Source organism: Pelecanus crispus, chromosome 32 (assembly GCF_030463565.1).
Source record: "Pelecanus crispus isolate bPelCri1 chromosome 32, bPelCri1.pri, whole genome shotgun sequence".
Lineage (NCBI taxonomy): Eukaryota > Metazoa > Chordata > Aves > Pelecaniformes > Pelecanidae > Pelecanus > Pelecanus crispus.
The window spans coordinates 92,224-105,941 of NC_134674.1; the positions used below are offsets into that span (position 1 = coordinate 92,224).

A 13,718-nucleotide genomic window follows, 5' to 3' on the forward strand; every position below is an offset into this window, starting at 1 on the left:
TGCGTGTCGTTCCCCCCCCCCCCCCCCAACGCCGACGTCACCCGTCCGCCCCCATAAATCACAACCGGCGCTCGCTGACAGGTCCCAGCCGACCGCCGGCGGTCAGGGATGAAGCTCACCGCCGCCACTGCCGCCGGGGAGGGAACCCCCGGTGTCCCCGAGCCGCCGAGGGAGGTGGGGGGGGGTGTCCGGGCGGGTGACGGCGGGTGCTAAGTTTGGCGTGGGGAGAGGAAGCAACACCCGGCGCCGCCGGGGTCACATTCCTGCCTAATCCCTTGGCACCGCCGGCCAGCCTGCTGCCAGACCGCTGCCGGCGGGGTCCGGGGACAGGCAGCGCTGCCGGGACCACCCGGATAACACCCAACGCCACCTCCGTGTGTGCGCGGGGTGGGGGCGACGCCAGAAAATGGTAACGGGAGGGGAAGGAAAAAAAAAAAAAAAAAATCACAAAAACCCTTTTTGGGTTGTTTTTTTTTGTTGTTGTTGTTGTTCCTGCTTTTTTCCGTGGCGGCGGGGTCCCAACCGGCCAGGCCGGATCCTGCCCTCCCACTCCCCCCCCCCCCCCGCCCCAACTCCCAATTTTCCCCCCTCCCCTGGTTGTTCCCCCCCCACCACCACCCTCCACCGTCACCTTCGGGTGCTCCCCGCAGCGCACAGCCGCTCGCCGGGACGGGGCTCAGCCCCACCGGGCCTGATCCTGCCATTTTGGGGGTGTTTCCCCCAACCCCCCCCACCACCACCACCCCCCTCCATTCCCCCGCACCCCCCCCCAGCACCAGCAGACATGCGCGGGGAGCCGGGGCGCGTTGGCAAACCATCAACGAGAATTTTCCACACACGTGACGCTCCCACTCCCCGCACCTCGAGAAAAAACGTAGACACCCGGACGGGGAAGAAGGGGGGGGGGGAGGCGTACACCCGCCCGCTGCCTGTGCCGACAGGCGGCTGCCAGACACAAAGCACCCCCCACCCCGGGGCGGCGAACGTGCGCGAAAAAAGCGGAAAAATAAAAAAAAAAAAAAAAAAAAAGGAGAGAAATTGATGAAAATTTAAAAGAGCGAACAATCGTGCGGGAGAAAGGTGAAAAAAACGGGAAAGATGGGAAAAAAAAAAAAAACCACAACCCCACCGCGCGCGCACGCACACACACACAAAAAAAAAAAAGGGGGGGGAGTGATTCTGCAAAAGGGGAGGAAAGAAAAGAGTTTGAACAAAGAAAGAGGTGAGGCGTCCTCAAAAATGGGGGAAGAAAGCAAAAAACAAAAAAGGGGCGAACGGTGCGGAGAGGAGCGAGGCGCGGTTTTCCCACAGCGGAAAAAAAAAAATCACCGGTTTGGCTCTTTTTGGGGTGTTTTACCCCGTTTTCTGGCTGACCCCGGCGGCGCGGCAGCCAGCCGGGCCTTTGGTCCAACAACTTGGTGACACAGTGGAAAAAACTCAACTTTTTGCCTGATTTTGGCTTTTTTTTTTTTTTTTAAAAAAAAAACTGAAAATTTGTCGGTGGGGGCGTTCCCCCCCCTCCCCGGCGCTCGAACGAAGCCGCCGCGTCCCCAGCCGACGCCATTGTTCTCAGCCGGGACGGGCTGGAAATGGCAAAAATAGGGAAAAAAAGGGGAAAAAAAAAGAAAAAAAAACCAAACAAAAAAATCCCAACCCAACAAGTTTCAGCGGAGGAGGAGGGGGTCAGCCTCCCGCCGGAGAAGTGAGGAAAAAGCGTGATTTCACCTCAAATCCGGGGAGCCCCGAGCACCCGGCTCGCTGTCGGGAAGGGGACGGACGGACAGACGGACGGACAGAGGCCGACCTCCCGCTGCTCCTGCTCCGGGGAGAAACGTTAAAAACGTGCAATACTGCTGCTCTGGGGAGAGAAAGGTTAAAAAAAATAGCTATTATTGGTGCTAGGGGTAGGAGAAGTTTTAAAAAAAAAGGGTTATTAGCGCTGTTCTGGGGAGAAAAAAGTTTAAAAAAGTGCATTTAGGGCTGATTGAGGGGCGTCCGCACGGCCCCACGTGGAGCGTTTGTGGGATCGCGGCTGCAGAGAGAAAAAAACAATTAAAGAATTGCCAAAAAAGCCAAGAAAAAGCCAAAGGAAACGGCCGGGGAAGCGGCGCTGGCTTGGGGAGGCCGTGCCGGAAAGTCAGATTTGCCCGTTTCTAAGCGGTTTTGGAGGAAAAGAAGGGGGTGCTAAAATCCAAATTTCCCCATTTCTGAGCTTTGCCGGAAAAGAGGGAGTTCTAAAATCGGAATTTACCCATTCCTGAGCATTTGGGGGGGGGGGGGGGGGGGGAGGGGGTCTAAAACCCAAATTCACCCAATTCTGAGCACTCTGAGGAAAAACGGGGGTCTAAAACCCAAATTCACCCAATTCTGAGCATTTTTTGGGGGAAAGAGGGGTCTAAAATCCAAATTCACCCAACTCTGAGCATTCTGGGGAATAAAGGGGGGTCTAAAATCCAAATTCACCCAATTCTGAGCATTCTGAGGAAAAAGGGGGTTCTAAAATCCAAATTCACCCAATTCTGAGCATTTTGGGGGGGAAAGAGGGGTCTAAACCCAAATTCACCCAATTCTGAGCACTCTGAGTAATAAAGGGGGGTCTAAAATCCAAATTCACCCAATTCTGAGCATTTTTTGGGGAAAAGAGGGTCTAAAATCCAAATTCACCCAATTCTGAGCACTCTGAGGAAAAGGGGGGGTCTAAAATCCAAATTCACCCAATTCTGAGCATTTTGGGGGAAAGAGGGGTCTAAAATCCAAATTCACCCAATCTGAGCACTCTGAGGAAAAGGGGGGGTCTAAAATCCAAATTCACCCAATTCTGAGCACTCTGAGTAATAAAGGGGGGTCTAAAATCCAAATTCACCCAATTCTGAGCATTTTGGGGGGAAAGAGGGGTCTAAAATCCACATTCACCCAATTCTGAGCATTTTGGGGAATAAAGGGGGGTCTAAAATCCAAATTCACCCAATTCTGAGCATTTTGGGGGGGAAAGAGGGGTCTAAAATCCAAATTCACCCAATTCTGAGCATTTTGGGGGGAAAAGAGGGGTCTAAAATCCAAATTCACCCAATTCTGAGCACTCTGAGGAAAAGGGGGGGTCTAAAATCCAAATTCACCCAATTCTGAGCACTCTGAGTAATAAAGGGGGGTCTAAAATCCAAATTCACCCAATTCTGAGCATTTTGGGGGAAAAGAGGGGTCTAAAATCCACATTCACCCAATTCTGAGCATTTTGGGGAATAAAGGGGGGTCTAAAATCCAAATTCACCCAATTCTGAGCACTCTGAGGAAAAGGGGGGGTCTAAAATCCAAATTCACCCAATTCTGAGCATTTTGGGGGGAAAAGAGGGGTCTAAAATCCAAATTCACCCAATTCTGAGCACTCTGAGGAAAAGGGGGGGTCTAAAATCCAAATTCACCCAATTCTGAGCACTCTGAGTAATAAAGGGGGGTCTAAAATCCAAATTCACCCAATTCTGAGCATTTTGGGGGAAAAGAGGGGTCTAAAATCCACATTCACCCAATTCTGAGCATTTTGGGGAATAAAGGGGGGTCTAAAATCCAAATTCACCCAATTCTGAGCATTTTGGGGGGGAAAGAGGGGTCTAAAATCCAAATTCACCCAATTCTGAGCATTTTGGGGGAAAAGAGGGGTCTAAAATCCAAATTCACCCAATTCTGAGCACTCTGAGGAAAAGGGGGGGTCTAAAATCCAAATTCACCCAATTCTGAGCACTCTGAGTAATAAAGGGGGTCTAAAATCCAAATTCACCCAATTCTGAGCATTTTGGGGGGGAAAGAGGGGTCTAAAATCCAAATTCACCCAATTCTGAGCATTTTGGGGGGAAAGAGGGGTCTAAAATCCACATTCACCCAATTCTGAGCATTTTGGGGAATAAAGGGGGGTCTAAAATCCAAATTCACCCAATTCTGAGCACTCTGAGGAAAAAGGGGGGTCTAAAATCCAAATTCACCCAATTCTGAGCACTCTGAGTAATAAAGGGGAGTCTAAAATCCAAATTCACCCAATTCTGAGCATTTTGGGGGGGAAAGAGGGGTCTAAAATCCACATTCACCCAATTCTGAGCACTCTGAGGAAAAGGGGGGGGTCTAAAATCCAAATTCACCCATTCCTGAGCATTCTGGGGGAAAAAGGGGGGGGTCTATAAAATCCAAATTTACTCATTTCTAAGCTTCTCCAGCAAAGAAGGGGTTCTCAAATCCAAATTTACCCATTCCTGAGCGTTTTCAAAGCGAGCGGATCCACTTTAAAATCAAGCTGCTTTTTCAATCAAACTGGCCACTTTGGGCTACGAGATGCCTTTTCTCCCCCCTCTGTTTGAGGCCAAACTAGAAAAAGCGAAAAAATCGTATTCAGAAGGCAAAAAACTCGTATCATTTTGCAGAGAAATGGTCAATTTTGGGTCCCCACCTCGGGGAAAACCGCCAGAAAAGGTGTCCGAAACCCAAACCGTCCCCACGCGGACAAACCCGGGGACCTGCCGGGGCTCCCCGCTGAGGAAAATGGGCATTTTTTGCGCTAAATCCTCTTTTTTTCCCCCGTTTTTCCCGTTTTTTAACGCCCGTACGTGCCCCTGGGGGAGGAAACCTCAGCCGAGCGGGGCGCGTTTGGAGGGCGCAGACCTGCCCAAAACCAGCGGCGCCAAAATTTTGGGTGAAGGCGCAGCCGAGGCGCCGACACCGAGAAGTGGTGTTTGAGGAACACAAGGAACTACAATAAAACACAATAAAATACAATAAAACGCAATAAAACACAATGGAAGCGTCCCTTCGGGCCTGGCGTAAGTCAGCGCCGGGATGCCGATGGTTCGCCGGGACTTTGGGTCCTCCCTGGAAGGGGGTTTGCACGGCGCCATCCGTCACCATCGGCACCCAAACCCCCGCCAAGGGTGCAACACCCGCTCTGGGTCCCGCCAGGCAGCCAACAGCCCCCCGTCACCCCACACCATGGGGTGCAACAACCGCTCAGGGTCCTGTCAGGCGCCCAACAGCCCCCGTCACCCCACACCACACGGTGCAACAACCACCCTGGATCCTGTCAGGCACCCAACAGCCCCGTCACCCCACACCACACGGTGCAACAACCACCCTGGATCCTGTCAGGCACCCAACAGCCCCCGTCACCCCACACCACACGGTGCAACAACCACCCTGGATCCTGTCAGGCACCCAACAGCCCCCGTCACCCCACACCACACGGTGCAACAACCACCCTGGATCCTGTCAGGCACCCAACAGCCCCCGTCACCCCACACCACACGGTGCAACAACCGTGCCGGATCCTGTCAGGAGCACAACAGCACCCATCGCCCCACACCACGGGGTGCAACAACCGTGCTGGATCCTGTCAGGCACCCAACAGCCCCCGTCACCTTACACCACGGGGTGCAACAACCACCCTGGATCCTGTCAGGCGCACAACAGCACGCATCGCCCCACACCATGGGGTGCAACAACCGTGCCGGATCCTGTCAGGCGCACAACAGCACCCACTGCCCCACAACCGCCTGGGCTCCTGTCAGGCACCCCACAGCACCCATCACCCCACACCGTGGGGTGCCCCAACCATCCTAGATGCTGTCAGGCACACAACCGCATCCATCACCCCAGAACTACCTGGGTTGCTGTCAGGCACCCAACAGCACGCATCGCCCCACACCACAGGGTGCAACAACCATCCTGGATCCCGTCAGATGCACAACAGCACCCGTCGCCGTGGGGTGCAACAACCAACCTGGGTCCTCCCAGCTGCACAGCAGCACCCACCACCCCATGACAGGGTGCAACAACTGTCCTGCATGCCGTCAGGCACCCAACAGCCCCCATCACCCCACACCACAGCGTGCAACAACCGCTCTGGGTCCTCCAAGGCACACAAACAGCCCCATCACCCCACAACCGCCTGAGTTCCTGCCAGGCACCCAGCAGCACCCGTCACCCCACACCACACGGTGCAAACAACCACCCTGGATCCTGTGAGGAGTCCAACAGCCCCCTTGCCCCACAGCGCCCTGGGTTCCAACAGCACCCATCACCCTACAACTGCCTGGGTTCCTGCCAGGCAGCCAACAGCACCCATCACCCCACACCACGGGGTGTAACAACCACCCTAGATCCTGTCAGGCACCCAACAGCACCCATCACCCCACACCACGGGGTGCAACAACCATCAACCATCCCGGACCTTGTGAGGTGTCTACCAGCCCCCCTTGCCCTACAACTGCCAGGGTTCCTGTCAGGCACCCAACAGCACCCATCACCCCACACCGCAGGGTGCAACAACCACACTAGATCCTGTCAGGTGCACAACAGCACTCATCACCCTACACCATGGGGTGCAACAACCACCCTGGATCTTGTCAGGCGCACTACCGGCCCCATCACCCCACGCCACGGGGTACAAGAGCCGTCCTGGATCCTGTCAGGCACCCAACAGCACCCATCACCCCACACCATGGGGTGCAACAACCATCCTGGACCCTGTCAGCTGTCCAGCAGCCCCCGTTGCCCCAGAACATCTTGGGATCCTGTCAGGCAACCAACAGCACCCATCACCCCACACCATGGGGTACAAGAACAGTCTTGGGTCCTGTCAGACACCCAACAGCCCCCGTCACCCAACACCAGGGGGTGCAACAGTCGCCCTGGGATCCTGTCAGGTGCCCAACAGCACCCACCACCCAGAACCTCCTCGGACCCTGTCAGACACCAACAGCCCCCACCACCCCAGAGCGTGGGGTGCAACAGTTGCCCTGGGATCCTGTCAGGCACCCAACAGCACCCATCACCCCACACCACGGGGTACAACAACAGTCTTGGGTCCTGTCAGGCACCCAACAGCCCCCATCCCCCCACACCACAGGGTACAACAACAGTCTTGGGTCCTGTCAGGCACCCAACAGCCCCCATCACCCCACACCACGGCGTACAACACCACTCTCAAGTCCTTCAGGCGCCCAACAGCACCCATCACCCACAACCTCCTGGGATCCTGTCAGGCACCCAACAGCACCCATCACCCCACCCCACAGGGCACAACATTATTCTTGGGTCCCGTCAGGCGCCCAACAGCACCCATCACCCCACACCATGGGGTTCAACAACCATCCTGGATCCTGTCAGGTGTCCAACAGCACCCAGCACCCCACACCATGGGGTTCAACAACCGTCTCGGGTCCTGTCAGGCGCCCAACAGCACCCATCACCCCACACCATGGGGTTCAACAACCTCCTGGGATCCTGTCAGGCGCCCAACAGCACCCATCACCCCACACCATGGGGTTCAACAACAGTCTCGGGTCTGTCAGGCGCCCAACAGCCCCCATCACCCCACACCATGGGGTTCAACAACAGTCTCGGGTCTGTCAGGCGCCCAACAGCCCCCATCACCCCACACCATGGGGTTCAACAACCTCCTGGGATCCTGTCAGGCGCCCAACAGCACCCATCACCCCACACCATGGGGTTCAACAACCTCCTGGGATCCTGTCAGGTGCCCAACATCCCCCATCACCCCACACCATGGGGTACAACAACAGTCTCGGGTCCTGTCAGGCGCCCAACAGCACCCATCACCCCACACCATGGGGTTCAACAACCTCCTGGGATCCTGTCAGGCGCCCAACAGCACCCATCACCCCACACCATGGGGTTCAACAACAGTCTCGGGTCTGTCAGGCGCCCAACATCCCCCATCACCCCACACCATGGGGTACAACAACAGTCTTGGGTCCTGTCAGGCGCCCAACAGCCCCCATCACCCCACACCATGGGGTACAACAACCATCCTGGATCCTGTCAGGTGTCCAACAGCACCCATCACCCCACACCATGGGGTGCAACAACCACCCTGGGATCCCGTCAGGCACCCAAGAGCACCCATCACCCCACCCCACAGGGCACCACAACAGTCTTGGGTCCCGTCAGGCGCCCAACAGCACCCATCACCCAGAACCTCCTGGGACCCTGTCAGGCACCCAAGAGCTCCCATCACCCCAGAGTGTGGGGTGCAACAGCCGCCCTGGGATCCTGTCAGGCGCCCAACAGCCCCTGTCACCCCACACCATGGGGTACAACAACAGTCTTGGGTCCTATCAGGCACCCAACAGCACCCATCACCCCACAACCGCCTGAGTTCCTGCCAGGCACCCAACAACCCCCATCACCCCACACCATGGGGTTCAACAACTGTCTCGGGTCCTGTCAGGCGCCCCAACAGCCCCCATCACCCCACACCATGGGGTTCAACAACAGTCTCGGGTCCTGTCAGGCGCCCAACAGCACCCATCACCCCACACCATGGGGTTCAACAACCTCCTGGGATCCTGTCAGGCGCCCAACAGCACCCATCACCCCACACCATGGGGTTCAACAACAGTCTCGGGTCCTGTCAGGCGCCCAACAGCCCCCGTCACCCCACACCATGGGGTTCAACAACCTCCTGGGATCCTGTCAGGCGCCCAACAGCCCCCATCACCCCACACCATGGGGTACAACAACAGTCTCGGGTCCTGTCAGGCGCCCACAGCCCCCGTCACCCCACACCATGGGGTTCAACAACCTCCTGGGATCCTGTCAGGTGCCCAACAGCACCCATCACCCCACACCATGGGGTTCAACAACAGTCTCGGGTCCTGTCAGGTGCCCAACAGCCCCCATCACCCCACACCATGGGGTTCAACAACCTCCTGGGATCCTGTCAGGCGCCCAACAGCACCCATCACCCCACACCATGGGGTTCAACAACCTCCTGGGATCCTGTCAGGCGCCCAACAGCACCCATCACCCCACACCGTGGGGTTCAACAACCTTCTGGGATCCTGTCAGGCGCCCAACAGCACCCATCACCCCACACCATGGGGTTCAACAACAGTCTCGGGTCCTGTCAGGCGCCCAACAGCACCCATCACCCCACACCATTGGGTTCAACAACCTCCTGGGATCCTGTCAGGCGCCCAACAGCCCCCATCACCCCACACCATGGGGTACAACAACAGTCTCGGGTCCTGTCAGGCGCCCAACAGCCCCCGTCACCCCACCCCACGGGGTACAGCCACCACCCTGCCCGCCGTCCCCTCAGGCCCTGGGGGGGGATCCCCAGCCCCGCCCCTCCCAGGGGGTGGGACCCCCACCCGCGGGCGATGTGGGGGGGGACACACGCGTGGCAGGGTCACACACACACGCGTGGGGGGGACGACACACGCGTGGCAGGGACGGACACACGCATGTGGCGGGGATGGACACGCACGCGTGGCAGGGACGGACACGCACGCGCGCGTGGCAGGGATGGACACGTATGTGTGGGGGGGGACACGCGTGGCAGGGACACACACGTGTGGCGGGGACAGACACGCGTGGCGTGGTGAGGACAGACAGACACACACGTGTGGCATGGTGGGGACAGACACACGTGTGGTGTGGACGGACACAGACACGCGTGGGGATGGACAGACACACACACACGTGGGGGGGGATGGATGGACACATGGACACACAGACACACACGCGTGGGGGATGGATGGACACACAGACACGCGTGGGGGACACACAGACACACAGTGTGGGGGGGCACACGGACTCACGGACACACACACGTGTGGGGGGACACATGGACACACAGACACGCGTGGGGGGGATGGATGGACACACAAATACACAGACACACACATGTGTGGGGGGGACACACAGACACACAGACACGTGTGGGGGGGACACACGGACACACAGACACACACACGCGTGGGGGACGGACACACAGACACGTGTGGGGGGGCACACGGACACACACACGCGTGGGGGGGACACACACGCGTGGGGGGGCACATGGACACATGCGTGGGGGGGGCGGACAGACACATGGACACACAGACACACACACACGTTGGGGGGACACACGGACACACAGACACACACGCGTGGGGGGGCAGACAGACACACGGACACACACACACGTGGGGGGGACACACGCGTGGGGGGACACATGGACACACGGACACACACGCGTGGGGGGCAGACAGACACACGGACACACACACACGTGGGGGGGACACACGCGTGGGGGGGACACATGGACACACGGACACACACGCGTGGGGGGGCAGACAGACACATGGACACACAGACACACACACACGTTGGGGGGACACACGCGTGTGGGGGGACACATGGACACACTGACACACACGCGTGGGGGGGCGGACAGACACACAGACATGCGTGGGGGGGACACACGGACACACAGACACGCGTGGGGGGGACACACGGACACACAGACATGCGTGGGGGGGACACACGGACACACAGACACACGTGGGGGACACAGACGCGTGGGGGGGACACATGGACACACGGACACACACACGCGTGGGGGGGGCGGACAGACACACAGACACGTGTGGGGGACACAGACACACGTGGGGGGGACACATGGACACACGGACACACAGACACGCGTGGGGGGGACACACAGACACACACACACGCGTGGGGGGGGGACACGGACACACAGACACACACGTGGGGGGGACACGGACACACAGACACGCGTGTGGGGGGGACATGGACACACAGACACACGCGTGGGGGGGACACACGGACACACACACACATGCGTGGGGGGGACACACGGACACACACACGCGTGGGGGGGGACACACGGACGGACACACACACGCGTGGGGGGGGACACACAGACACGCGTGGGAGGGACACACGGACACACACACACGCGTGGGGGGACACACGGACACACGGACACACACACGCGTGGGGGACACACACGGACACACAGACACGCGTGGGGGGGGACACACGGACACACACACACGCGTGGGGGGGACACACGGACACACGGACACACACACACGCGTGGGGGGGGACACACGGACACACACACACGCGTGGGGGGGGGACACACGGACACACGGACACACACACGCGTGGGGGGGGACACACGGACACACGGACACACACACACGCGTGGGGGGGACACACGGACACACGGACACACACACGCGTGGGGGGGACACACGGACACACGGACACACACACGCGTGGGGGACACACACGGACACACACACGCGTGGGGGGACACACGGACACACGGACACACACACACGCGTGGGGGGGGGGACACACGGACACACGGACACACGGACACACACGCGTGGGGGGGGACACACGGACACACACACACGCGTGTGGGGGGGGGACACACGGACACACGGACACACGGACACACACACGCGTGGGGGGGGACACACGGACACACGGACACACGGACACACACACACACGCGTGGGGGGGTGCGATGACCCCCGCGCCGGGCGGTTGTTTACAAACACCTCGCGTGGGCCCCCCTCCCCCCCCAGCCCCCCGCCCCCCCCCCCGGGCGCCGTGAGGCGGGAAGCGCGCGGGGCCGTGTGGCGGGAAGCCGTGAGGCGGGAAGCGCGCGGCGGCGGGGGGGGGGGGGGGGGCTGTTTACCTGGCGGCGCCTCAGGCGGCCCCGCGGCGGCGGCGGGAGCGGGAGCGGGAGCGGGGGGGGGGCGGCGGCGGCGGCGGCGGCGGGGCGGGCGGCGGCGGGGGGAAGATGTCGGCCGGGCCGCGGTGTCCCCCGGTAACGGCGAGCAGAGCCGCGTCCTCCTCCTCCTCCTCCTCCTCTTCTTCCTCCTCGTCGTCTTCGTCCCCCTCCGCCTCAGACACCACCATCTCCTCCTCCTCTTCCTCGTCCTCCCTCAGAGGGGAAGCCATGGCGGGGCTGAGGGGGGCAGGAGGGAGCCGGGCGTGAGGCGGGCGGGAGGCGGAGGGAGGCGGGGGGGGGGCGGGGGGGACCCTCCGCGCTCTCCCACCTCCCCCAACCCACCGGGGGGGGGGGGGGGGCGGCAGCCGGGACGGGGCGACCCCCCCCGGGCCGGGCCCGGCCGGTGCCCGCCGCGGAGGGGGGGGGGGGTGGCGCGGTGGTGAGGAAGGGCTTTTTTTTAAAAAAAAAAAAACCCAAAAATGCTTAAAACCCCCTCAAAAAAAGTCGCCGGGGGCCCGCCCGGGACAGAGTTCCCCGCGAGAGCGAGGAGCGAAAATGGCCGCCCCGAAATTTATTTTTAAATCCGAGCACCCCCCCCCCCCCCCCCCCAGCACCAACACCACCTCGGAAGGAAAAAAATAAAAAAAATAAAAAAAAAAGCAATAAAAAAAAAAGGAGCCGGGAGGAGGAGGGGGGGTTAGGAAGGAAAAAAAGCGGAAAAAAAAAAAAAAATCCCCCCCCCTTTAAGAAAAAAAAAAAAAAAAAGCCCAAAATGGCCGGCTGAGGGTTTTTTTTTTTTTTTTTTTTTTCTTTTTAAGTCGCCCCACTCCCACACACACCTTCCTGGAGGGGAGAAAAGAGTAAAAAAAAAAAAAAAAAACGAAAAAAGCAAAAAAAAAACCAAAAAAAAAAAAAAACCAAAAACCAACCAAAAATGCCTCAAGAAAAAGCAGGCGGGGGAGAAAAACAAAAAAAATTAAAAAAAATAAAAAAAAAGCTTCCCCCCCCCTCGTTGCCGCTACGGCCCGAGCGGGCGAATAATCATAATTCTGCTTTTTTTTTTTTTTTAAAGTTGCTTTTTTGGTTTTGTTTCTTTTTTTTTTTTTTGGCTTGTTTGCTTGCTTGTTTTTTTTTCTTTTAATATATATCTCTCTCTATAATCTCTGCAGATCCCGGCTCGGTGCGTGAGATGAACAATATTTGTGTATTCCCGGCGCGGGGGGGGAACCGAAAGAGGAAGATTTCTGCATAAAACAAAGATGGCTGCGGTAAATTATTTCTTTTTTTTTTTTTTTTACGCTCTCTTTCTCCTTACACTTCCCCCCCCCCTTCAATAAAAATATTTCTGGCGGGGGGGGGAGGCGGATTAATCAGTACTCATGCTCAGTGTGACATCAGCATAAATTGTTAAAGGTTAACTAGTTCCATACTAGTCACGCCGCTTTTTTTTTTTGCCCATTTTCCCCCCGTTTCGCTAGTCCACGCCAAAAAACGAAGAAAAGGAGGGTTGGGGGGGGGGGGTGGGGGGGGAATTTTAAAACACACACACAAAAAAAAAAAAAAGTGGGGTTTTTTTTTTTTTTTTTCTTTATCCTTCCCTTCCCTACTTTTAAATACTTCAGAAGGGAGTGGTTTTATGGGCTTTTTTTTTTTTTTTTTTTTTTTACTTTCTTTAAGCTGCAGGGGAGGAAGAACAAAAAAAAAAAAAAAAAAAAGGAAAAAAATATTTAAAAAAGGCAAAAAAAACGGGCTTGAAAGTCCCTGCAGCCCCGGGGACGGGGGTTTCACCGGCCGACCCCCTGCGCCCCGCAAACCCCAGCAGCACCCCGCTTTGCCGCCCCCCTCCCTGGAAAAACGGGAGAAACGGGCAAGATTTATGGCGGGGGGGGAGGGGGGGCGAGTATTTTGTGGCGTCAGCTTGCCCCAAATTTCTCCAAACCCACCCTAAAAACCAGCAAAACCTCCCCAAACTGAGCGGGCTGGGCCCTGGGCCCCGCTGGCCTCGGGCGCCCACCCTGCCCCCCCGCACGTGGCTTTTTGACGCCTTTTTAACCTCCCGCCTCCTTTATTTTTTTTTTTTTTTTTCCCTTTTTTTGGCCTTTTTGCCCCAAAATGCCGAGGGATGAGGCGGCGGGGGCAGCGGGTCGCGCCCCGAACCGCCACGGCGACAATCGGCACC

At 57.8% G+C, this 13,718-nt stretch overlaps 1 protein-coding gene across 1 annotated transcript in view; it reads right to left on the reverse strand.

Annotated features, from left to right (window-relative positions):
- Nucleotides 1–11,769, reverse strand: part of CHD3 (chromodomain helicase DNA binding protein 3) — a 91,507-nt gene extending 79,738 nt beyond the window's left edge. Inside the window, 1 exon segment of the mRNA XM_075725503.1 lies at nt 11,556–11,769. Coding sequence (XP_075581618.1) covers nt 11,556–11,769 — 214 coding nt within the window.
- Between the last annotated feature and the right edge of the window lie 1,949 nt (nt 11,770–13,718).